Here is a 25,734-nt window from a genome sequence, read left to right on the forward strand (position 1 = left end):
CCCACCGTAGCCCGTCGGGTCTGTGGCTCCTGGGGGTGGCCGAGGAAAAGGCCTAAGCTGAGCTGACTGTAAGTCACAGGCCAGCAACCCAGCAGGGCCCCCGGGATGCGCTGGCTTCAGCACGTCCGAGCCGGAGCAGGATCCTCCGTGGCTCCCTGGGGGGTTCTCCTGGCCACCCGCCGTCAACCCCCAATTCCTTGGACACCGGGGCAGGGCTGTTACTGACGAAGAACGCTGAATGGGGGGGGGGGTCAGACTGGAGAAGGAAGGAGCCTCGGAGGGGTCTGGAAACAAAGCAGGTCCCCCTGCCCCGCGAGGAAAGGGGGTCTGAGCTCTGCCCGGGTTTGCGGCTCCGCTTCCTAGCCCAGTGGGGGAAGGAGGAGGCTCTTCCTCCGCCGATGCTCCTGCAGAGCCAGTCCAAGTAGACAGGAGTCACGCCCTGGCACTGAAAGACGAAAGGAGCCGCCTCCCCCCCCCCCCGCAAAAAAAAAGTAACCGGGGATCAGAGGCTCCTGAGTCAGCCCCACACACCCCTAAGCAACGTCAGACCCGCCTAGTGCTCTGACCCTCTGCCAAGGTGCTCAGCGGTGGGGGGCAAGAACTCAGCGGCCCCCCGTTCTCGGATCACACAACCTAGTGTAGACGTGCCCTCCGCTTGGCCGCCCGGGAAGGAGCCGCTGCGGGAGAGCCACTGGCGAGGAGGCGCACGAAGACAGCTGGGCGAGGGAGCTGCACCCGCCCAAGGCACGCAGGCTTCAAAGGACGTTGGCAAGACAGAAATGAGCCGGTTCGGGGGAGCTGGAAGGGGGGGGGGGGCGCCGCCCTCCAGGGAAAGGGCCAAGACGACGGAACCAGCCCTCCCGCCGGCTGGTCAGCCGCCGCTCGGTGCTGCCCGGGGCGCTTGGAGCGGGCCGCGCCCCCGCTGGCGAGGCCGGCGCCCCGGTGCTCGGCGGGGTTTGCTTTTGCAGGGACAGACGCGGGGCGGGGGAGACTTTAGTCCTGAATTCATGCCCGGGAGGAGGGGGGGGCCGCGCTCCAGCCCACCCGCCGCTAGTTGAGCTGGCGGCAGGCTTCGAAGGTCCACTTGGTGGCCCCCCCGTAGACGTCGATGGTGGTCTCCGACCAGGCGAGGACGTTGCCGGCGGGGGCTTTGGTGCTGCACGTGGCCAGGTGGTAGATCTCCCCGGGGCTGAGCTTCCGGTCCCAGATGTTGAAATGGGCCAGCTCGCCCACGAAGGCCTGGGTGGCGTCAAACCCCCCGCCCAGGGTGTCCTTGGGAGAAATCACACCGCGGGTCACAGGGGCCCCGGGGGGAGCGGGCGTCGTGCCCCTGCTGCCCGCCGGCGCCGGGCTCGGAGTCGCCCCCGGGCCCCCACGCCCAGCCGCGGCGGGTCACCGCTCCCCGCCGGGGAACCGGCACGGGGCAGCCTGGCTCTCCCCAGGCCCGGGCGTCAGAGCGAGCCCCCCGCCGAGTCAGGCCCCACGCCCCCCCCCCAGGGGGAACCAGCCGCCTCCTCGGGCCCCTTCCGCAGCTCCCCGCGCCGCACTGTTCCCGCAGCCTTCGCAGCGGGGGAGCAGCCCCTGCCCCCCAGCCCCGCCCCAAACCACCCGCAAAGTCTGCCCGGGCGCCCGGCGTCCAGGGGGCTGTGCGGGTGGCAGGCCGTGAGTGTGGCAGGGTGGGTGTGGTGCTATCTCCCCGGTGTGTGTCCGTGCGAGTGTGTGTGTGTGTGTGTGAGAGAGAGACACTGCAGAGGAGCTGGAACAGTTTGGGCAGTGGGGGTGCTGAGAGCCCTTGCACCAAACTGTAAACCCTGGATAGGATGGAAACTACTTCAAGCCAGGGGGTGCTGCAGCATCCCCCGCACCCCTAGTTCCAGCTCCTGGAGGGACTGCCTCTGTGCTTGAGAGAAATGTAATCTCGTGTGTGTGTGTGTGTGTGTGTGTGAGAGAGAGAGAGAGAGTATCCCCTCTGCGGTGCGTGTGTGTGAGAGAGAGAATCTCCCTCCTCGCCCTTGGATCACTCCCCCTCTTCCAGCCCTGACCTGCGGCCCCCTCCCCTGCAGCCCCCCAGGGCAGCCCCCCACTTCTGTTCCAGGGGGCTGCGCAGCCGGCCCCTGCTGCCGGCACCTTACCTGCTCCTGGCCCAGGACCAGGACCCCCTGCGGTTTGATGGGGTGATAGGGAGCCAGGTTCTCTCCGTGGCCCCCCTGCGTGCCGTCCTGGTAGGCCTCCCACACGCCGTCCCGCGTGGTCCAGGTGATGCAGATATGGTGCCACTTCCCATCGTTAATGACGAACGGGAGCTTAGCGACCTGGGGGGGCGGGGGGGGGGGAAGAGAAGGGGTGGGGGGTTACTGCAGCCCCGGGGCCGCCGAGCTCAGAGAGGTCCCTAGATCGGCCCGAGCCTCCCCCCATCTCGGAGTTAATAAGGACTGAGCCGAGTCTGCTGCGGTGCAGGGACCCCTATAGCCCGGAGAGAGGGGGCCGCGCTGGGACCTGCCCCTGCTCCCAGTAGGGTCAATGGCGAAGCGCAGGCCCGGGCCCATTCTGCAAACTCTGACTTGGGCGGGGAGCTGGACTCCATCGGCTGTAAGAGACCCAAGCTCTGGGGTAGGGCGGGCCGTATCCCGTGCTATGGGTAAAGGGGGTTTGGTTTGTCTGTCCTGGGCCTCGTGGGGCCCGGCTCCCCACCGGCCTGCCCCGGCAGTCACTCTCACCAGTGCAAGGGGAGCGGCGGAGACCCCACGCGCGGGGGGCGGAGCGGAGAGCCCGGGGCTCTGCGGGGGCTGGGGGTCCAGCCTACCTTGTCGTTAATGAGGATCTCCATGGGGTTGTTGCCCCACTCGATGAGCACCAGCTCGTTGGCCTGGCCGGGCACCGCGTAGGAGAAGGGCGTCCCCACCCCCGGCGAGGCGTTGGACTTGATCCACATGCACACGGAGAAGGCGTACATCTCGGGCAGGCTCTTCTTCACCTTGGCGTACATGTAATTGGTCCGCAGCGGGAAGGTCAGCTGGAACTTGTCGGTCGGCCGGTTGTCTTTCTGCCCTGCCCGGAGAGAGAGGGGGAGCGGTTTGCTCTCCGCGTGGGGGGCTGGGCAATGCGGGGTCTCTGCGCGGAGCAGGAGGGGGGCCCTGTAGCGAGATAGCTGGGCTGGGGCTGCCCCGTGTTCAGGACCAAGGCTGGCGGCGCCAGTGGCTCCGGCTTTGGCTCCTCTACAAGCCCTTCGTTTCCTCCCCATCGCCCGCATCTTCCTTCCCCCGAGTTATGTAACAAGCCTAAGATGGCACCGTCCCAACCCCGCCAGCCCGCTGCTGCGCTCTATGCGGGCCATAGGATCCGCGCTCGGGGGACGGGGGTCCCCGCTCCCCCCAGTACAGCCTGCTTCCATGTCCGCCATAAAGCCAGAGGGACCGGCCCCAACCAATATTCCGGGCAGGGCCCCAAGGCGCAGCAAGCCGGGACGGGCGCAAGCCCGCAGCTGCTGAAGACCCGGCTCAGAGGGCGCCTCGCACACGCCCCAGCCCGCCCCAGCTCACCCGGCGGAGAGCCCTGCAGAGGCGCGGGAACCCCACGCGTCCAATGCCCGCCACGGTTGGATCGGAAGCGCACTGGTTTCTAATGGGCCAGTGGCGTGGTTTCCTGGGGCAGAGGTGCAGGGTCCAGGACACAACAGGGCGGGCTTAGGGCGCTTCCGACTTTACAGACAGCTTCCCGGACCCCCGGTGAGCAGAGCAGGACCCCGCGCCCCCGGCCGCCAGGTCCCGCCAAGGGACAAAGCAATAGATACGGGGTTTAAAAACGGGCCGCTGTTCGGAAAGAGGAACCTCAATCCGGCGTCTATGGGGGGTGGGGGGGTAACCGGGAGGATGGGCGAGGGAGTGATGTTTTCATCCCGTCCGGCGCTAGGGTTTGGGTTAGGGATGGTGCATTTAAACCCCACCATGTCAGCTGCAGTCCGAGCCTTTACCTTTCTCCAAGTCGCTGATCCTCTGGTGCAGGGAAGTTAACGTGCTCTCTATTTTGCTCCTTTCCTCGGACTCGTTCTTTGGATTTAACTTTCCTTCCTCCAGGCTATTCACTCTGGACAGAACTTGCTTCTCCAAGTCATCGATTTTAGTTTGGAGTATGTCCTTCAGGTGGTTGGTTTGGCCTGACGAATTGATCCTACTAAACTGCTGCGGGAGCAAAGATAATAAGTGGGTTGTTACAAACCAAATTAACCCCGTGCAGTATCTACCCGGGACTGGCTCCGGCGCTCGCTAGCTGAGAGCTACATTCGTTTAGCCCGCACCAAACAAGCGGCCTCGCTTAATTAAACTAAAGCGAGCGCCGCTGCCGTAGTCAGGTTTTGGGCTGTGCTTTACCCTGCTGCATTTGCCCCTCAGACAGGACAGCGGCGCCCCACGCCAGGTTACCGCGGAGCTGAGGACCTGGCCGAGGTAGAGTCATAGGTAAGATCGTCCCGCGCCCCTTCGCCTAACTATACGGACTAACGGAAAGTAAAGGTACCTCTAGGTTTTCTAGCCTTGTCTTAAGTGACTGCAAAGTTTGCCCGAGTTGGCTCAAGGTCTCAGCAGCGGGCGCCCGGGACAGATCCCCCATGGTGTTTTTGGACGAGCCGGTCTGTTTGCGGCTGGCTCCGCCGGCCGCTTTGGACTCGCTGGGGCCTGTCTCCGGCAGGCTCTGGCTCTCGCACCGGCCCAGTTTGGTGGTCAGCTCCCGGATGGTCTCTTTGTGGTTCATGATGGTCTCCTTTTGCTGGAGCACGGTCTCCCGGAGCTGCAGGACGGCGCTCTGCAGCTCCTCGGCCGTGCCGCTGCCGGGCAGGGAGGAGGCGCACAGGTCCGTATCCACCGGCACCGAGGTGCAGACGAAGCGCGTCTGGCCGAAGCTCTGGGCGCCCGCCCTCAGCCAGAGGACGGCGGCGAGGAAAAGGCAGCACGCGGCCCCCGCAGGCATGGCTGGGCCTGGCGCCGAGCTCGCCCCACGCCGCGCCCGGCCTCGGCTTCAGCACCCGGGAGCTGTCCGGAGCGCTGGCGAGCGGCGGCGGGGCGCGGGCCCCTTTATAGACCGCGGGCGGGGCTCCGCCGCCGCTGACGTCACCGCGGGGTGGAATCCCGGTTTAATTGCCGGGCTGGCGGCGCGCGCGGGGGAGGGTCCTGCCCGCCGGAGCTGGCGGGGCTCCCCCTCCCCCCCCCCCGCGGCAGGGCCCACGCGCGGACACGCGCTCCGTGGGACGGGGGGAGGGGGAGCCAGCGGGGTCTGTGTGTGGAGCCGGGGGGGAGGTATACGCAGGCAGGGGGTGTGTGTACGCACGCGGGGTGTACACATGCAGCGGTGTGTGCGGAGCCAGTGGTGGGGAACCAGCTTGCCGCGGGGGAAGGGCAGTGGGGGGGAGGTGGACGCACGCAGGGTGTGTGTGTGTGTGTGTGCGGAGCTGGGGGGGGTGTATGCACGCAGGGTGTGTGTGTGTGTGTGTGTGTGTGCGGAGCCGGGGGGGGTGTATGCACGCAGGGTGTGTGTGTGTGTGTGCGGAGCCGGGGGTGTGTGTATGCACGCAGGGTGTGTGTGTGTGCGTGTGTGTGCGGAGCCGCGGGGGTGTATGCACGCAGGGTGTGTGTGTGTGTGTGTGTGTGCGTGCGTGCGGAGCCGGGGGTGTGTGTGTGTGTGCGGAGCCGCGGGGGTGTATGCACGCAGGGTGTGTGTGTGTGTGTGTGTGTGCGTGCGGAGCCGGGGGTGTGTGTGTGTGTGCGGAGCCGCGGGGGTGTATGCACGCAGGGTGTGTGTGTGTGTGTGTGGAGCCGGGGGTGTGTGTGTACGCACGCAGGGTGTGGGGGTGTGTTTGTACACACACGCGGGGGGGGTGTGTGCAGCTAGGAGCGGGGTGCCGCGGGTTCCCCTGCGGGGCTCGGCGCAGGCTCCTCTCCAGCACGCCAGCCCCTGGCATGTGCTTGCCCCCCCGGCGGAAATTAAAGTCTGCCGGGGACCAGGGCTGTTAATCCGGCCTGCGGGGGCGGGCGTTGCCGGGGAGGGCCAGGAGCCGGGCTCTGCCGGGCAGCGAGCGGCGTTCCCAGGCTCTGAGTCCCGAGGCGCTGGTCACAGGGTGGCGGGGAGCGGATCCCTGATTGAAATTCGGGGCCCTCCCATAATCCACAACACTAATAGTAATGATCATAATTCATAACAGGGTGTTCCTGGGTCCCCGGTGAGTGGGGCGTGACCAGGAAACACTGGGCACTGGCGATCAGCGACTGATGGAACAGTCCCTCGGGGACTCTACCTGCTCTCTTGCCAGAGACCAAATCAGCCTCCAGCTGGCCCCAGGGTCTAATCCCAAACGGTGGATTAGAGCCCCCAGCTCAACCCCACCCCACCCCCAAGGTCCTGCCCTAAGCACAGTTGGCCTAGACTGGGGCATCTGGCCTTGTCGGTTTCAGGAATACAGGACTCACATTTGTAGCATAGTGATGTTGACACATAACTTGGTTGTGGGTGTGAGAGAGCGTTTTTATCGAAATGGGAAAACAAATGAACTGACAAAATTAAAGGCCTTCCTGAGGGTACTTGGTAGCCACGGTTACTCAGCGAAATTGCTGCCTTTTTATCTTCAGTACTTCAGTCAAGGCTGACTATTATTCAAGCCTTGAGAATTGAGGATGTGACATATGTTTGTATTCATTCCCCACCACCCTTCCCTCCAGATGGGAACCCTATACAAGGGTGTCTCCTGGCTGCAGCTTAGAGCTCCTTTAACCCCAAGTACTCAGGCCTCATCTGGGAAAACCTACCTGCTGATTTCTTTACTCTCCTCTTTCTCTGAACTGCAGTATTGCAATCCCTGATAGTGCTGTTCCCTGAATGGAAGTTGTGAGATTTGCATGGGAGCATTGGGGTGGTACAGGCTGTTGCAAGATAGAATAAGCTTCTTTATGGTCCATGGTGCCTACTGCCCTGTCTAATCCAGACATGTTATTAATTTGTTTCCTGTCTCCAGTCACTAATAAAAGGTTATACCAGCTGGTGAGAATTGGAAAATTAGAGAGGAATTTGTTAGGATGAATGCAGATCTATCTATCACGTTTTTATGCTGCATCCATCACTGCAGTTTCCTCACACATTTATGGAAGCATATAAATAATCCGTATCTCTTTCCTCCATCCATTCTGCATGGTTGGTGCTCTTTGTTGCTTTGTTTGTTTCCTTTTATTATGGGCATCTACAGCTGAGCAGAAAAGTGGGGTTTCCATTTCACTCTGGTGATCTTATGGTTCAATGTGCACATTCCGAATCTCCAGACGAGTCCTGCCCTGGGTGCTGGACAGGAAAATGGCTGGTGGTAGTTACCACTGATGACATTTGAGTTATCTTTTGCCCAGAGACCCTCTCTACATGCGTTTGAGCCAGCTCAGTGGTCAGCCACATTTCAGGCTTTTAGGCAACAGAACATTCAGGGCCAAAGTCTGCCCTGGTGTAAGATTCCACTGATTTAAGTGGAGTGAAGCCAAGGAGTGGATTGAATTTTGATTAGTGAAGTGGGTCAAGGGATGCAAGGACTTCCAGTCTGGGAACACTGTACTGCAGAGAAAGAGTACTGCATAACTTCCCAACCCCTTCCTCATTTACCTCCCATTTAAGGCTGCTATCCAGGCCTAGTAAGATCTCTCCAGGAGCTGGAGTATAAAGGGACCCTTTCATGTTGTTCACAATAGAGTTTGTGTGTGTGACAGTGTGAATCAGTTTGACAGAACTTCTGATGCAAGCATTTAATTAACTCTAGATGTCCCCTGTGAGTCTCATTACAAAAGACTGAAACATTAAAGGTTCCTTCTCAGAAACCATTCTTATCTGTCTCTGTGCTTTCCTCCTAACTAACCAATGTCCAGTGGATTTAATATGAGAGTTAGACCCAAAGATTTGAGGTTCACCTCATGCACCGGGGAAAAAATATGATGGTTACTGTTCCTCAAGCAAATGGTTTATGCATTGCTCTCGTCAACATTTGGGGAGAAGACATGGTCATTAGTATAAAGGCCTGGTGAATCCCTTGCTATATTCCATCAGGTTCTGTAACTTCAATGAAAAGCTAAGGAAAGTGACCAAGAACGTAAGAACAGCCATATTGGGTCAGACCAAAGGTCCATCTAGCCCAGTGTCCTGTCGGCCGACAGTGGCCAATGCCAGGAGCCCCAGAGGGAATGAACAGAACAGGGAATCATCAAGTGATCCATCCCCTGTCGCCCATTCCCAGCTTCTGGCAAACAGAGGCTAGGGACGCCATCCCCCACAAGGAGTAAGCAAATAGCTGGTCACTGTCCCCTGAGCACTGCAATGCCTCTGTGTGGTAGCTCTGCCCTGACTCTTCTCCAAGGCTTTGCATTGGTACCTTTCACTAGTGCCACTTGAACTCTAATTGTCAGAGGACATACACTGGTACTTGCTACAGTTAACCTTCCTGAGTCTTCCAACCTGTTCCTCAGGCACCATGAATGGTCACTGCTCACTTCTACCCCCTCCCACACCCCAGCACTGCTCCTATGCACTGTCACCTCCCAGAAATCTACCATCACTGGAAACCTGCTCTGGGTTCACAGAATTTAAGATGCAAAGATTAGTAACAACAGGTAAACAATGGACTGTCTTGTTGTTCTGTAGCACAATGGGGTCATGGACCGTGACTGGGACTCCTAGGCACTACAAAAATACAAATAAATTATAATAATCACAGAGTCATAGGACTGGAAGGGAAGTCATCTAGTCTAGTCCCCTGCACTCATGGCAGGACTAAGTATTATCTAGACCATCCCTGACAGGTGTTTGTCTAACATGCTCTTAAAAATCTCCAATGATAAAGATTCCACAACCTCCCTAGGCAATTTATTGATAGTCACTCTGATAGGAAGTTTTTCCTAATGTCCAACCTAAACCTCCCTTGCTGCAATTTAAGCACATTGCTTCTTGTCCTATCCTCAGAGGTTAAGAACAATTTTTCTCCCTTCTCCTTGTAACTACATTTTATGCACTTTAAAAGTGTTATGTCCCCAATCAGTCTTCTCTTCTCCAGACTAAACAAACTCAATTTTTTCAATCTTTCCTCATAGGATGTGCTTTCTAGACCTTTAATCATTTTTGTTGCTCTTCTCTGGATTTGTCCACATCTTTCCTGAAATGTGGCTCCCAGAACTGGACACAATACTCCAGTTGACGCCTAATCAGTGTGGAATAGAGCGGAATAATTACTTCTCGTGTCTTAATTACAACACTCCTGCTAATACACGTCCCAGAATGATGTTCACTTTTTTTGCAACAGCGTTACCCTGTTGACTCATATTTAGCTTGTGATCCCCTATGACCACCAGATCCCTTTCTGCAGTACTCCTTCCTAGGCAGTCATTTCCCATTTTGTATGTGTGCAACTGATTGTTCCTTCCTAAGTGCAGTACTTTGCATTTGTCCTTATTGAATTTCAACCTATTTACTTCAGACCATTTCTCCAGTTTGTCCAGATCATTTTGAATTTTAATCCTACCCTCCAGAGCACTTGCAACCCCTCCCAGCTTGGTATCATCTGCAAACTTTATGTGTGCTCTCTATGCCATCATCTAAATCATTGATGAAGATATTGAACAGAACCGGACCCAGAACTGAACCCTGTGGGACCCCACTCATCGTGCCCTTCCAGCATGACTGTAAACTACTGAAAATTACTCTCTGGGAACGGTTTTTCAACCAGTTGTGCACCCACCTTATAGTAGCTCGATCTAGGTTGTATTTCCCTAATAATAATTGCTTAGCCAAAAGCTTATGTGACAGTTTGTTCTCATTATGATCATAACTTCAATCTAAAATGGCCTCATTTCTTTGTACTCTGTAGTTTTATATTAGCATATGTTCCTCTGGAGAGACCCGATCCATAGCCCACTGAAGTCATTGTGAATCTTACCTCTGATTCCGTGTCCTTTGAATCAGGCCCTAGCTCAGGAATTTGTCAGTGGAAAGGCTTGTGCTTTCCTCTAGGGTTCTTGTATCTTGCTCCATTTGGACTGATTTCTTTTTCTCCTCTTTGACATCCATCCTGCATTTTCTGAGTGCAAAAATAAGGGGGGCGGGTATTGTAGGGACAGGGCCAGTGGCTCTTGCCTTACCTGGCCAAACCTGAGCTCTCTTGTCCCTTTGCTCTGGCAGGTTCTGAGAAAGGGGATGGAATGAAAAAGTCTGAAAAGACCATAGGTCTCTGCACTGGTGTGAATGCTGAAATCAGAGGAATTAAACCCTGGGTAAAACAGGTGTACATGAGAACAGACTCAGGTTCCACCTCTGCAAACATCCACATGTTATTCACAAACGGCTGGTGTCACTGAACACGCTGATTTAACTAGGACCCAGCCAGGGGGATCCTTTGTGGTTCACGGGACGTTATGCTTTTGTGATATTAAGGTGACAGGTGCAACACAAGAGCTGCTTAGATACTGTGGGGCATATAAAGACCTAGATAGGAAAAAATGTGAACTATATAGATACACAAAACAACCCCTTGGTTCTCCTACCTCAAAGGAAGAGTTGGCAATTGTGAACTAGAATTCAGCTTCTTCATAAACGTTGCATCATGCACCAGGGTCTGTTATTGCTTTTGTGGATTTAGTAGGTGTGCAGGGCAAGCTCCTTTTATTTTTAAACATTCCCTCCCCACCTCTGAAGAGCAGATTTGCCTTTGTAACTGAATAACTGGCTAGGACCCCTTCAGATGACTTGGTGCTGAATATCAGCCAGAGGGAACACTGTGTGCATGTGGGGGGTGGCTGGAGGAGAGGATATTACAGTATTTCAAAGCGGTCCAAGCTGCTCCCTCAAGGGACTGAGATTCCTGCCTTCACAATAACCTTTGCCAAAGCCCACTGCCTGAGGAAGAGGTAATATATGTAAATATTCAATCTGTCCAGCGCTAACCTTTGGGTGAGAACAACAGAATTACAAATATAAAAAGGATTTTTTTTTTTAAAGTGAACAAATCTCTTTAATCCTGGAAGCTGGAGCCCCAGAGAGCAATGAGCTGCAGAACAGTCTCTCTTGTTCAGGAAGTCGGCTGTACATAAAGCACCTTCCTCTGGGGTAGTGTTAATTTCACAGATAATTTTCCTCTCTGCAGTGGGGACAGCACAATCCATTATGGGAACAGGGAGCCTTGAGATGGGAAATCATAATGGTTAGGCTTCAATTAGCATGAAATCCTCACCCCTTTTGTCTGTCCATCAAGGAGGAGTCAGCTGACAAGTAATTTAGCTGTAGATTGTGCTAGTGCTATCTTTAAGGATCCAGGAGGGAGCAGAGATTCCCTGACCCCTGTTTCTCTGACCCCTGGATTGTATGTGTCTATAAATCATCCAGAAATGTGCTTTCAGGTGGAACTTGGCACATGAGGGTTATTCTGGGTAAGAACACAATGGGGAAAGGACCTTTACCCAGGATTACAGAGTAATGTGGTCTGCACCTCTTGCTAGACCTGTCCCACAAGCAGGGAGAGCTGAGTTCATTTTACAATTCTTTAAGGCCTAGGATGGGACAAGGAGCCCTAAATGGGCTCAGAATGAGCTACTGCTGCTCCGTGGCTAAGTTTGCTGGGCGATTTCAGTTTAAAGCTGATTCTTTTCCCCACTCTCTAAAATCCACAATACACTGTTAGATCAGTGTGAAAATTGGTACGGTGTGATAACTCGAAGAGACATTCTGTGCTTTCAGGGTGGAGTGTTCCTTGCCATATCAGGCAGCAGGCAAACATTTCGCACTGGAGCTCTGAAATTTGCTGCATTTAGCTGCAGTCTCTCTCTTTGCAGATCTCTCTTTCTCTGTCTTCTCCCTTCTTTCTCTTTCTCTCACTGTTCCTGGATCCAAAGTCAATTTTCTTCCCTGTGCCTGACACTTACAGCCAGGGAGGATGAAAAGATGGTTCTCCATACTAGCTAGGTCTCAGAGATGCTATAGGGACATGGATCCTTTCATTACAAATAATTAATTTAGCTACATATTGCATAACATTCTGAACAGCTTTCTGGGGCAATCTCATGCTAGCTGGATGCACAGCCCCTATCAATATTACATTACATTTAGGTACTACTGTTATGAAGCTTCATTAAAAATTTAATTTGTGGTTTAAAACTTCAGCATTCCCTTAAAAGTGTAGCAGAGAAATAATTTTTGGTGTTTGGGGCTGGATCCTGCATCAGCCGAAATTTCAGGGGGAGATACACAAGGGGCTCAGATACCATGATGATGCATTCTTTGTAAGAACCTGAATAGAACAGAATGAGAAAGGGAGAGATGATACACACCTGAGTGGCTATCAGCCTTGTTGTCCCTCCTGGTCACTGCCAGCTGCCACAGGCATTTCCTTGACTCCTGGAATGAACCTGGATTCCTTGTTCACCCATGTTTGGCAGCCAGAATTGGATGGAAGGAGGCCCACCCATGGCCACCCCTCAGCCATTTACCTGATCATCCTAATCCCCAACGTTCCCAGAATTTCTCACTCACCCTTGTTAAAAGAACGCTAAGCGTGACTTTAGTGATGGCGAAAGGTGCCAGATCCCAGTGCTGGGACATGAAGCTGTGTCTTTATCCATTAGCACAGGGTGCTAGCAAAACAAGCCGCTTTACTCTGCTCAGTCTGGAGCTGGAAGGGGCCCCTTGAGGAGCGGAGAGAGGTGTTCAGTCTCTGGGGCCCGTTTGGTTCTTGGCCTTTCTGCTGAAGCTGCCCACAAGGGTCCAAGCTGTGATTGTAGCTTTAGTGTTATAAAATCCATATTGGTGAGGGGGCAAAATTGCAGTGAGCTTCTCATGCCCATAAAAGGAGGGAAAGTCTCTTCGTAATAAGGAGTAGGTGCTTCCGACGTAAACACAGGCTCAGAGCCTGCTTTAGGCATCTGCAAAAGCTACAGTCCTCTCCACATAGCCCCCCCCCCCCCCCCACCAACTGCAGCTGAGTCTCCAGCTGCTGAGAAATAGAATAAATGTTTCAATGAAAAATTAAACAGAAAATAAATTTTTTTTCACTGACTTTTTAATTGAGAAAATATCCCAGCTGTATTTCACACTTACGATCAGCATGAATGTGTTCAGAGCCCATTGGTGTCCTTCAGAAAGCAGAGCTACTGCCCCTGTGTCATCTTCCTCCTCCATCTCCTCGCTCGGGTCTGATCCTGCTCCCATTGAAATGAATGGCGAAACAATGCAGAGAGCTGGATGGATAGATATGGGCCTAATTTTCAGAGGTGTGGTGCACCTGCAGTTCCCATGAATTTTTAACTGGAGTTGCGGGTGCGCTGGAAACCATCCTCATATAGATCTGTACTATTATGATTTATAAAGCATCTACAGCATTCAAGGCAGTGCTCTGACAAAACCAGAGACTTAGGCTGAGATTTTAAAAGGAGCCTAAAGGAATTTGGCATCCAAATCCCAGTGACATTCAGTGGGAATTGGGCACCTAGGCTCCTTGGACAATCCCAGGTTTAAACCTCAACCCTGCAAGCGGCTCTGCCTCAGCAGCCCTCTGCATCCACATGGAGTTCCGTGTAAGACTGGGGCCTAAGTCCCTGCTGCGAAGAGCTCTGTAACAGGGTGCACTCACCGCTCTGGCATCTCCTGCTGGCTGTCTTGGGAATTAGCTCTGCAAGGTAGTGTGCCCTCTTCGGGTGGTGCCTCACCACCATCACTCCTGCTCTAGGACCCACGTCTCTCCAAGGGCTGTGGTGTCCTCTTCAGTGACACAGCTCTCTGGCCATGCCGCACACTGGGCTCCCCTTTCTGGGGGACCTGCAGTCTGCTGTTCAGCCACTTCCCTTAGTGGCAACTGCAGTGTATTGTCTGGCCACTTCCTCGTGGCCCCAGCATCCTCTTTGCCCTTGCCTCAGGGCCTCAGCCTGCAAACCCCAGCAGCCAGCCAGGAGCTATCTCTCGCTCCCCCGGTCCCTGCTAGCAGCACTGCTTTTCCCAGGGTGCTGGCAAGTCTCTCAGCCCTCCAGAGACACAGTCCTTCCTCCCTGGGCTCCCAGTAGAGAACTGCCCTCCTCTGCCCTGCAGATCCCTTTTCATATGGGCCCGCTTGGCCCTGCTTGGCTGCTCCCTTCAGCCCTTCTCTGATTGGTTGCATCCTGTGCAGCCTCCCCTAGGGCTCTATTAACCCCTCAGAGTCCAGTGTGGGGCAGGTGCCCCATCACAAGCTCACATTCCAAACAGATGAAAGAGAGGGAGAGAAGGGACGTAACAAAAGCCAGTGACTGAGCAATGAGTGTCAGTGCCATGATTTTTCTACGAGTGTGCATTATTCTTACACTCTCTCTTTCTCACTGGTCTCTATGTTAATGCCACGTGGAAGGGAAGGTGAGGCTCTGCCGGCCTTCCGGGAGAGTGGTGATTATAGGAAGGATTCAAAGGGGGTGTCATAAATATAAAGGGAAGGGTAAACCCCTTTAAAATCCCTCCTGGCCAGAGGAAAAATCCTCTCACCTGTAAAGGGTTAAGAAGCTAAAGGTAACCTCACTGGCACCTGACCAAAATGACCAATGAGGAGACAAGATACTTTCAAAAGCTGGGAGGAGGGAGAGAAACAAAGGGTCTGTGTCTGTCTCTATGCTGTTCTTGCCGGGGATAGAACAGGAATGGAGTCTTAGAACTTTTAGTAAGTAATCTAGCTAGGTATGTGTTAGATTATGATTTCTTTAAATGGCTGAGAAAGGAACTGTGTGGAATAGAATGACTATTTCTGTCTGTGTGTCTTTTTTGTAACTTAAGGTTTTGCCTAGAGGGATTCTCTATGTTTTGAATCTAATTACCCTGTGAGGTATCTACCATCCTGATTTTACAGAGATGATTCCTTTACTTCTATTTACTTCTATTTCTATTAAAAGTCTTCTTGTAAGAAAACTGAATGCTTTTTCATTGTTCTCAGATCCAAGGGTTTGGGTCTGTGGTCACCTATGCAAATTGGTGAGGATTTTTACCAAACCTTTCCCAGGAAGTGGGGTGCAAGGGTTGGGAGGATTTTTGGGGGAAAGACATGTCCAAACTACGTTTCCCAGTAAACCCAGTTAGAGTTTGGTGGTGGCAGTGGATATTCCAAGGACAAAGGATAAAATTAATTTGTACCTTGGGGAAGTTTTAACCAAAGCTGGTAAAAGTAAGCTTAGGAGGTTTTCATGCAGGTCCCCACATCTGTACCCTAGAGTTCAGAGTGGGGGAGGAACCTTGACAGGGGGAAAAAGTGGAGGTGTGGCCAGCCAGGTCAAGGTGAGAATTCCAGGGATGTCCAGAGAAGGGGCTGGCTAGCCTACACAGTGCATGCAGGTATATAGCATAGCACACTCCCATTTATCCAAATGCCCAGGGAGACATCTGAAAGTTTTGGGTAACCAGGCAGCTGGACAAATGGAAGTGCTATTCAATAACATAGGCTACATGCGGGACGCACTGTGGATTTGGACAACTCGGATTGCTGGATAAAGAGAGTTCAGATAACTGGAGTTATACCATATACGGTACACAACTGAACACACAGAATTGAAAAGGGATGGATTTAAACACCCGCTTAAAAGTTCTGTTGAGCCGTGGCCTTTATATATTTAGGTTATTATTTGTTTCGCCTTTGTGGCTCCCCTTTGCACCTTCCTTTGGAATTCTCACACCACCCCAAACTTGTGGAAAGTACTCTTCTTCTTTTTCTTTTTCTTCTTCTTCTACATATGCAAAGTAACGACATTGTCGACATATACTCTGTGGGCCGTATTCCACTTTATGCCAGTCTAATTGTTCAAATCAGCAGAGTTACTCCTGATTTACACTGGTGTAAATGACAGCAGTGTCAGGCCCTGCAGTGTGTGTGCTAATATCAATATTCCCAGATCACATTTGTTAACTGCCTTGTTAATTATAATGAGCCCAATCGAATTCCCACAGCTCCAGCAGCTTGCTATCAAGTTCACATATCAGCCTCAAAACCCAGAGAAGGAATGGGAAATGGGTTTTGATCATTAGGTCACTGTGATTGGGGAATTTGAGATTTGAAAAGTGATAGGAAAGGGAGAACTGTTTTAACTGGTAAATTTTGCCAACACAGTAAAGAGGGGACTAGAGATTATACAGATTCTACAAAAAGGCAGAATTTCCATGGCTGGCTAGAATGGGGAGGGAGGGTTTTTTTCATTCAGAAGGACATTAGCATTAATTTTACAGGGACCACAAACTGTTGCTTTTTTCCCATTGAAGACTTGTGTTATTTGTACATGAGTCTCTTGGTCGTTGTCTTTCTTTCTTTTATTGTACATCATAAAACCAAACATTTTAATGGTTCTGATTATGGAGCAATCTCAGCAGTATCATTTCTAAATGCTGCTGCTGTGGAATAACTTCCATGTTCCCGAGCCCACAGAAATCTGAGTCTGAGACTCAGAGGCATTTGCCCCAGCAGTGCTCTGCAAAATGTGAAATTACTTCTTCCTATTAGGCAGCTCAGTTCTGGATAGATAGAATGCCAAGTCTAGCCCACCCTCCTTGGGAAGGTACATTTGACATGGTAACAGCAAAAAAGACATCCCAGCAAATAAGGCACTTGGTCTGAGTGCTTTGGACAGGCTCAGAAAGAGCTAACAGAATTCTCTGACTTCATTTCCCATAGTTTAGGGGCTGTTTTGCCACTGAGTCACAGCTGATACTGATCTATAGTACCTGCAGATTGTTCAAGGAAACATTCCTGCCCTTATAAATGAGAGAGCTGGCTAATATCGGTTAGGATGATGATGATGTCTATAATAGTACAACTATTGTTTATTTAAATACGTATTCCTTGGTGACACAAAATTATCAGGAGTTGCAAAGAGGCACAGAAAGATAACGATAATTTAATGAATGATCTTACATTTAGATAATGCCTTTCATTGAGATGGAGAGCAAAGTGGTTTGGGAACTCTACTCACTGATTGTACAAACTACCAAATCTGTTGTGTCCCCAGTTGTGTTGAGTACAGCTCCACCCATATTTTATAAGAAAACCACCTCCATTAAGCCACCAATTTTTGTCAGTCCTGGGAGTGGTCATTTAGGTGAGACTTCACTGTGTGTACAAGTATATATGAATTTTTACACCCATCAGTGAAGTGCAGACACCTCTGGAGTGCTCTGCAGCATCTGTTTAAAAATCTATGTTCACTTTTATTTTTTATGCCACCTTTCATTCAATGATCTCAAAGTACATTAATTAACATCCCTATGAGCCACAGATTCATTAACTGACTGGCCCTTTCATAGTAAAGCAGTGGCAGAACCATGAATAGAAACCAGAAGCCCTGATGCCTAGTCCCCTTCTTCTAACCATTATATTATGCTCTCTCTCTTGCACACTGAAATACCTCTCCTGATTGCAGAGCACTTCTGCCGTTCAAAGTGTGGTGAGAGATTTTGACCTAAAATTTATCCTGGCCTGGAAGAGGAAGATGAAATTCTGTTGCTCCATCTAAGGCTTTGTCTACACCCCCACCCCTCGAAAGGCAAAAGTTTTGTTGATGACACGCGCTAGTGTGAACAGCATCGGCAAACAGCGGCTACACGGTGTGTCTTTTAGCGGCCTGGCTGTCGCGGCACAGCTGTGTCGCTAAAAGCTGTGTAGTGTAGACAAAGGCTTATTCTGGGGTCGGTGCACCTCCCCAGTGAGTACAGCTGCTGTAACCAAGGCCTCCTCTCTCAGGACTTGTTGTAATATTATGGCCCTGGGCCCTGGCAGTTGTGCTAAATAGGAGAGAAGTGATAATGGCACAAATGGGAAAAGGCGGGGGTGGTCTTACAAGTCCCCCCCTGCTCTACATGATGAGAGGGTCCCATCCATTCCTGTTGTCTTTGCACCTCTTTGATTGGAAATCTGCCAGAAACAAATAGCTAACGAGCAGGGCGATGGCCTGGGAGGATATCACCGACCCACCCTCCTCTTGGGCTGATGAAACTCCCAAGTCCTTACTCTTAACCTGAGGCGCCCCTTATAAGCTCCTGGAGGCTTTTGGTGCCAGTTGAACAAACAAGTGTGTGAAATATGCAAGTCATCGTGCTGGGGTTACCTGAGCAGCTGACTTTGAACCCTTCTACCTGGCAACAAAGAAGAGTCCATGTGTTCAGGGGAAGGGAGCAAGTGGACAGGGAGCAGGGAGGGAGACATGAGCCTGCACCCCAGCATCTCTTTGCCTCATAAGCTTATTGACAGGTGACATCAATCTGCAATTTGATCATCAAGGGCCTGAATCTCCCCGTGCCATACACCGTATGTCATCCCTTCCATCTGGGCAACATGCCCCTTGTTCTGAGCTGTTCCATTCCCCGCCCTGGCACAAGAATGGAGAGGTGTAGGGATGAGGGGGGCTTTACACTCAACTTGTGTCTCCTGCATTCTGAGGCTGTTCCTTCTCCTGCTCAGCCCCAGCAGTGAATTACAGCAGCCTCCAGGGCTGTGGGCAGTGGAGAATAGCTGGTGTGTAACACACTCTGACCATGTCCCTCCCTCCTCCTATGTAACCCAAGAACTTGACATTACTGCAGTCAAACATTCTGGGGTCCAGCCACTGTTAGCTGAAAACCAAATACAACTAGGTGGGAATAATCTTAGGCTCTGAGAGGCAAGGTCAGACAGCTGCATGATTACAGTTCAGAATGGGAGGGTGGGACAGAGAGTTCATGTACCATGAATGGTTGGACAGCTGACCTTCGTTTTAAGTGGCCCTGGCATATAAGTTTTATTGTTGTTATGACTAGAAATACTAGAAATGCTTTGATGATATGCGATAACAAGTAATTTGCTGAAATTAGGAGAATTGGTGACCCCCTAGGGTTGCTATGGTGACCCACTAGGAGTCACTATGAGTTACATGCTTTATTTAAGTTAGCTATAAAAGATTAAGCAAAAGAATACACTTTGGAGCAGTTCGAGGAAGCGTTTCTTCAGCCAAGGAGCTGACACCTAAACTCCCCAGCAGCTGGACAGAAGGAGGGCCCCCGAAGCCTGGCTGCTGATCACTCAAAACCATCTCAGACTTTGGGTAAATATAAACATTTTGGGATGCTCTGAACATATTGCAACAGCATATATTTCGGTGTGTGCTTGAGACCCAATAAAAAAGTGGGTTTAGGTAAAAGCACTCTTGTTTGTACCAATCATTTATCAGTGGCAGGAGCTGTGTCCCCATTGATTTATTCCTGACACCGCCAGGAGAGAAACAGTCGAGTTGCGTCGGCTTTGGGTTCTGAAAACCCAGGGTAACCCCTACAGAACATCTCCAGTGCTAGCACCCCTGCTGCCAGGTCTATGCCAGCTTTGGAACTCCCTTATGCAGGGGCAAGGTATTCTCTGAGGGCTACTTCTGGCCTTCTCATGGGCCCTGTATGCTGCAGAGTGGCAAAAAGGGGCTGCAGCACTGCAGACACAGTAGAGAATCAGGCCCCAGCTTGTGTGTGTGTGTGTTCGCACTTCTGAAAGCAAATTGAGCTGGAATAAGACACAATATCCACAGCTGTTTAAACAAAGTGTCATTATCCCCTCCCTTTTCCCTCCAAGTTTGACTCTTCTTCTGCTCTCTTTCTACCCGGCTAGTCCGCATCGTGGGGTGAGAAAGCTGCAGCCTTCCTGCTCCTCTGAAGCACTGTCAGTGGCCCCCGGTGCAGTGTGTAACCTGCTTAGACGGCAGAAGCCAGGCTTCAGCAGTAACTATTTATCAGATGATGCTTTGTACTCCAGTGCCTTTGGCAGGCAGCCTGAAGGACGCTCTGTTACGTTGAGTCTGACAGGTTTAATACTACCGCTGATCTTTCTCAAAAGCTCCATGGTGGAGAGAGAGAGAGAGAGAGGTTACCATGCCCTTCTGTGCCCTTGCAGCCTCTCTCAGAGAGGCAGGTGTCACTGGGCACTGCTGGGGAAGGGAAAGACAGGCGTCTGACTCAGGTTGAGGGTGCACATAGCATAGCTCTTCATACTCACGGCCCCTCCCCACAACCCCAAAACCTGATTCCTGTTTCCAGGCTTCAGTGCTCTGATTCACATTTCCTACAAGGAGACAAGCACTGAAATCTGTGCACTGCGGACGCATAAATAATAGAACGGAAATAATCCTTAGTTAAAAATAGATATTCTTTTTAATAAATATTTTACATACTGTCTTTAGGCTATAAAACTCCCCTGACCGAAGTGTTAAAACAAACCCTGGTGTTAGACCCTAAGATTTTAAAACAACCCCACGTCTGACTTTACAAACAATGCTTGACTGGGCAAGGGTTTTATATATAGAGAAAGATATAAAATAATTCTAAAACATTTAAGCTTTTAGAAAATAGGGCCAGATCTCTTTGGCTAAAGGGCCGCTTTTAAGTCTGTGGGTAATTTGGTGACTTTTGAATTCAATTGATGCAAATTAATTTTAAAATACCTCTTGGATGTTTATGAATACTTTTGTCCTTCCCAATCCCTCCCCAAATCAGAGGAGCTGGAATTAGCTGTTTGTAGCTTGCAGCAGGACCATGGAGTGACCTGTGACAGGGGGAACTGATTTGAGGGCATCAGGTGGCCCCTGTGACTGAGTTAGGTAAAGATGATGCACAAGTAGAAAGAATTTAAAGAACCTTACAACATCCCAAATGTCACTAACGGCCCACTAAAGTGGCTCTGTCAGCACAGAACTCACATATTAGAAATAACTTTCCCTATCTCTGTTGCTAATAGCTCCTTAGAGTATTTGATAAAGTCTTATCAGCTTGATTTTCCTTTGCTATTTATGCTGGGGTTTTTACCATCTGCTTGTCACTCAGTTTGGACAATAAACACAGGTTGGCCAGCTTCTCTTGTTTTTCCTAATAATTTCCCTTTCTGGTGTTCATGCACTAGGACAAAACTGTTGATTCGGGGGGGTCACAGCACTGTACGAGACTGTTTCAATTCCTCTATCTGCTTCTCCATACACACCCACACCGTTGTAACTGATTCCTCTCTTCTAAATGTCTATTGATACTAGGTTTTCTAAAACCATTTCAAAAAAATGTAACTGATTTGCCTAAAACTAGTTGATAATATTTTAATTGACTTTTCCTGCTACTTACCTTTTCTTTTCTTCTTTTTAGTGCTGAATGGTGATGCCATAAAAAGTAGAGGGTAGCAAAACTGAATGAGCTGGCTGGGCAGGAGGAGGAGGTTGATTGTGGAGGAGATTTTTCCCAACAATGATGGGAAATAGAGGAAAAGAACCCACGTATTATACGGGGCTTTGATGGAATATGGGAAAGTTTGCCAAAGTGAGAGTTTCTGGTGATCTTGCTGCAGGTGATCCTGCCAGATATCATTTGACACATGCCTGCATGGCCCACCTGACATGCTGTTTCCTTTTTCCTTGACTACTTAGAGATGGGGGGTTTGCAAGCAGCCGATTTGCTAAACCATGATTCAGCTTTGTAAAAGTTAAACTCTAGGATTGAAACATGTGACTCAGCTACAGACTCAACCCCCAGCACAAAATTCAATAAATGAAGTGTCTCTGTGAGTGTGGGTAGGCAGGCAGATGTATGAGGGCAGTAAACAAACACACCTATTAAACAACACAAAGGAGAGCAATAGCTGGAGTATCTCTCTTTATTCATAATTATAACAGCTTTGGTGTTGAAAGTGAAGAAGCCAATGTGTTTTCAGTTACAGGATTTTGAGTCACATTGTCAGGAAACTTAACATAATTAACACTTCAGATTGAAGAGATTTGAAATTCCCATTGTTTGGGAGACATGTAGCTTGCTTGGTATAAAGGAGCAAACTCACCCCTGCGGCACCTCCTGCTGGTCATTGGGGAATTAGCTCTTTCCAGCGCAGAGCGCCCTCTGCAGGCCAGTGACCCGCACAGCTCTGGCCCCCATGTCACTTTCTCTGCGTTCTGCCCCTGGCAGCACCCCCACACTCTGCCTCTGGGTCTCCCCTTCCTGGGGAACCCCCAACTCCCTATCCCCACCTTGCCTCAGTCTGGGCTACTGCCAGTCATCACCAAGCCCCCGCTCCCTGGGGCAGATTGCAGCATAAAGGCCACTCATCATAGGCAAGGGGGTTCAGACCTGTTGAAGTACCTCTATGGGCCTGGGACCTGGCTCTACAGCCCGGGGAATTGCCAGCCTGGAGTGCCCCCGCTCAGCCTGCTCCTTCCCCAGCAGTGCACCACACTCAGTACCCTGCCAGGCAGGCAGCCAGGCCCTGCTCTCTCCCAGCCTGGAGAGAGATTCCTTGGGCCTCTGGCTCACAGCCTTCTTAAACAGGCGAGCTGGGGCCTGACTGGGGCATGGCCCAGCTGCGGCTGCTTCCCCAGTCAGCCATCCCCAGCCACAGCCCTCTCCAGGGCTGCTTTTAACCCCTTCTATTTTAGGAGCAGTGTAGCCATCCTGCTACACTTGGCAATGGGGAATATAGTGATTATTGTTTTGGGGGGACAGGAGGAGCGAGGGGCTAAGGACAAGAGACTGCAGCTGGAGAGGCTGGTGCATTTGGACTCCTTTGTTAGCACAAATAATGTTTTACCCAACCCCCCTTCATTTCATCTCTATTTCCATCTTGCTGATCACTGAGGGCCTGATCCACTTTCCATTGAAGTCAGTGTAAGTCTTTCCACTGCCTTTGATGGAAGATGGATTGGACCCAATAGTTTTGATGCATTAGCAAAAAACGTCTCCTTTCTACCCAACCTGCTGTGAGCAGGGGGTGGGACGAGATAACCTCCTGAGGTCCCTTCCAACCCTGAGATTCTATGATTCTAGGAGTCTTCAGAGTCATTTAATGTTCTTAGAGTTCATGACCTCACAGTGGCTATGAATTGTGTTGTCACAGATGCTGAATGATCCAGGCAAGAAGAGTGGGTATTTTTATTAACTACCTGACAATTAAATATCTTGATAATCAGCAGGGATGGGAAATGGAATACACATGGGGTCCAGAAACAGCCCTATACAAACTATGGACCAAATCCTGAAATCTTTACTCAGTGTTTACTCAGACTCTACTCAAGCCAAACTCTCTTTGAAATTGATGGAGGCTGGCCCTGAGTGAGTGAGGAAGGTGTGAAAACTGAGGACATGCTTTAGGATTTGGAGTTATATATATACAGGAGTTACCGTTGAAATGCAGCCACTTCTTGACAGAGGGTTGCAGCCAACTCTCATGCTGCACCCTGTAGTAGAAAGGAAAGGAGGTTGCCCAAGAACACAAGTCCAAACCTTGGCTCATACAAAAGTCATGGGATTGTTAATGTCCACACAGACAGATGGAACCTTGGTTTTAAAAGTCTCCTCTGAAAGACCCACACACTGTGATCAATTTACCTTACAAGGATGCAGGGCTGAGTCTCTCCTGCTAGGATCTGAACCTGCAGCTGCTCTGAGGAGATCCGTAAGTGTCTCTATAATCCTGTAACCTTTAAAAACCAGAGCCTAAGGAGACATTCAGGGGATGCAGGCAATTAATTGAGTGGAGAGACAAAGGGAAGGTCCCTTAGAATGCTTTGTCAACAGGTGTCCTTACCAGAAGAAAGCAGGAAAAATCTTTTCTTTTGGAGGAATTTATTGATTCCTGGGGGTAGATCTCTCAAAGGATTTTCAGCACCCTTGGATCCCTGATTCACACAATTGCCTCTTCTGGAAACCCAAATGGGATAGCGGCCCCTTCCCATTTGCCTGAAGGTGCTTAGATCCACCGCACCTTGGGCAGTCATTGTATCAAATCTCACAAGTTAAGTAGGATTGGTCCAAATTAACACCTGGGTGGAAGCCCAAAGAAAAAACAAGGTGGTACGACCTCAACAAGATGTTTGTAATTCAGTAGATCTCACTCTTCCTTAAAAGTCTAATGCCCCAGCTTAGTGTCAGGGGGCACCTTTTTGATGAGCTGTAAAACGGCAGTCTTGACTAGTTGCCACAATTTAAAGCTCCCATGACTGCCCTTCTCCACCTCAAAAAAAAAAAAAAAAAAAAAAAAAAAAAAGTATTCACCTGATGTCCTATCCAAATACCAGTTTGGGTAACTACATTTTGCCTCCCTAAATTCCCTTTGCACTTTAATTTGTTTATGGGATTCGTCTTCTCTTCTTGTCCTAAACTATTGTGTGTTGTTCCTGTGTACTGTTAGAGATATCCCATTCCGCCCCAGAGATGGCTGCATTTCTTGGCTGCGTGAAATGGTTCCTTTATCTATATATTGGCTGTAGAGCATTTTAGGATCATTTTCATAGAAAGATACTGATAGAAATATAAAATAAATATCAAATATTGTCATTAGAGAATGAAAGATGAAGAAGAAAAGAGGGTAAGAGAGAAGCGGGGAAAAGAGAGAAAAAGAAGAACATTAACATCTGATGGTTCAAAGCAGGGTTTGGCTGAAGAAGCACATGGAGAGTCTAAACTGTAATCTAGTGGCACTGGACCAAGTTCTGTGGTCCATTGATATCAATGAGAGTTTTGTTCCAGTAAGAACTGCAGAATTTGTTCCATTATGAGAGAATCCTGGATCTGACCTTGGACTCTGCAACAATAGGAACCATGGGAAAAGAATAATTTCCAATAGCATATTTTTATGGGGCTATAAATGGGGATTATTTATGGCTCCCTCTGCTCCCCACTCTATAGATATGAAACAAGATGAGTAGCTCTGGGTAATGCATTCAGCTACAACCATCAAGGAGAGGCCATGACCACTAGCCTGAAGATTTTCATGATCAGAGATCGGATGCCATCAAGGCCAAGTTCCTGGCAGTGCTATATTCGAATAAACCAGTTCATTTTGATCTTGATGAAAACTTGCAAAAATTAGGAATTCAAACAGAGACCGGGTCGCCGATGACCTGCAGTATCTGTCCTTTAGAAAGGGCAATCTGTGAGCCTCAGCAAGAGGACTGGTAATGTAAAGATCTATTATTTTACCTTTGATATTTACTGGGTTTGGAGTTCAAGACTCCCCAGTCACAAATTTGTTAAAAGTAAATGCTATGCCCTTTTCATCAGGCATAAAAAAAATGTGTGTATTCAAACCTGTGATTATGTCATCCCGGTCAGGTCCCAGAATCCATCATAACAATGGCAGCATCCCCACCTCTCTGTTCATTGGTGCTCGGAGGACTCCTGTGCTTGTACTAGTCACAGTGGCCGGAATTGCACTGGTGCAGAGACCAAATGGATATGTGATGTGTTTCCCCTATCCTGTGGCTTCCCGAACTCGCAACCCTGCTGCAATGACTGCTCTGGGCAATTGCAGGCTTGCTGAATAGCTGATGCATAGGCACACACTGAAGTGTGCCTTCTCCTGCCCTCAGCCCACTCCTGACAGAGAGGCCAGCTGTGTAGAGGGTATTCCCTGGATGGGGAGCCTTACGGCTGCTTTATGGCTTTTAGAGCTGGCATAACAGCCTTAAAGGGGCTGTAGGGTATGTTGTGATAAGTGAGCCTACAAATTTACTCTTAATTGTGAGCTCAATTGTAAAAAGTAAGTAAAAGTTAATAAAATGTTATAATAGCCTATACTAACTATTGTTAATAAAAAGTAAGCCAACCTATTTTCAGAAATGAATGTTATAAACAGGTGCAAAAGAACCAGACAGTGAGTCTAAATTAGTCCAAACCAAAAGGCCAAGTTGATATAATTAAGGACTGGACTGAAATCATGCTTGCTAAAAAACAAAAGATATAGAACTGGAAATTAATGAA

General features: G+C 50.3%; 1 protein-coding gene across 2 annotated transcripts; it reads right to left on the minus strand.

Moving 5' to 3' along the window:
- Window positions 1-938: 938 nt before the first annotated feature.
- NPTX1 (neuronal pentraxin 1) lies at window positions 939-5,036 on the minus strand. 2 transcript variants are annotated; one of them, XM_074972246.1, is made up of 5 exons: window positions 4,513-5,036; window positions 3,971-4,175; window positions 2,804-3,048; window positions 2,133-2,312; window positions 939-1,272 (listed from the first exon to the last, which is right to left on the minus strand). In XM_074972246.1, exons 1-5 carry the CDS (start codon window positions 4,960-4,962, stop codon window positions 1,051-1,053), a joined length of 1,302 nt encoding a protein of 433 aa, XP_074828347.1. In that variant the 5' UTR covers window positions 4,963-5,036; the 3' UTR covers window positions 939-1,050. The 2 variants fall into 2 exon arrangements, with proteins under 2 accessions (XP_074828347.1, XP_074828346.1); XM_074972245.1 differs by having other exon boundaries at window positions 941-1,272; window positions 3,971-4,178.
- Between the last annotated feature and the right edge of the window lie 20,698 nt (window positions 5,037-25,734).

Source organism: Natator depressus, chromosome 14 (genome assembly GCF_965152275.1).
Source record: "Natator depressus isolate rNatDep1 chromosome 14, rNatDep2.hap1, whole genome shotgun sequence".
NCBI lineage: Eukaryota > Metazoa > Chordata > Testudines > Cheloniidae > Natator > Natator depressus.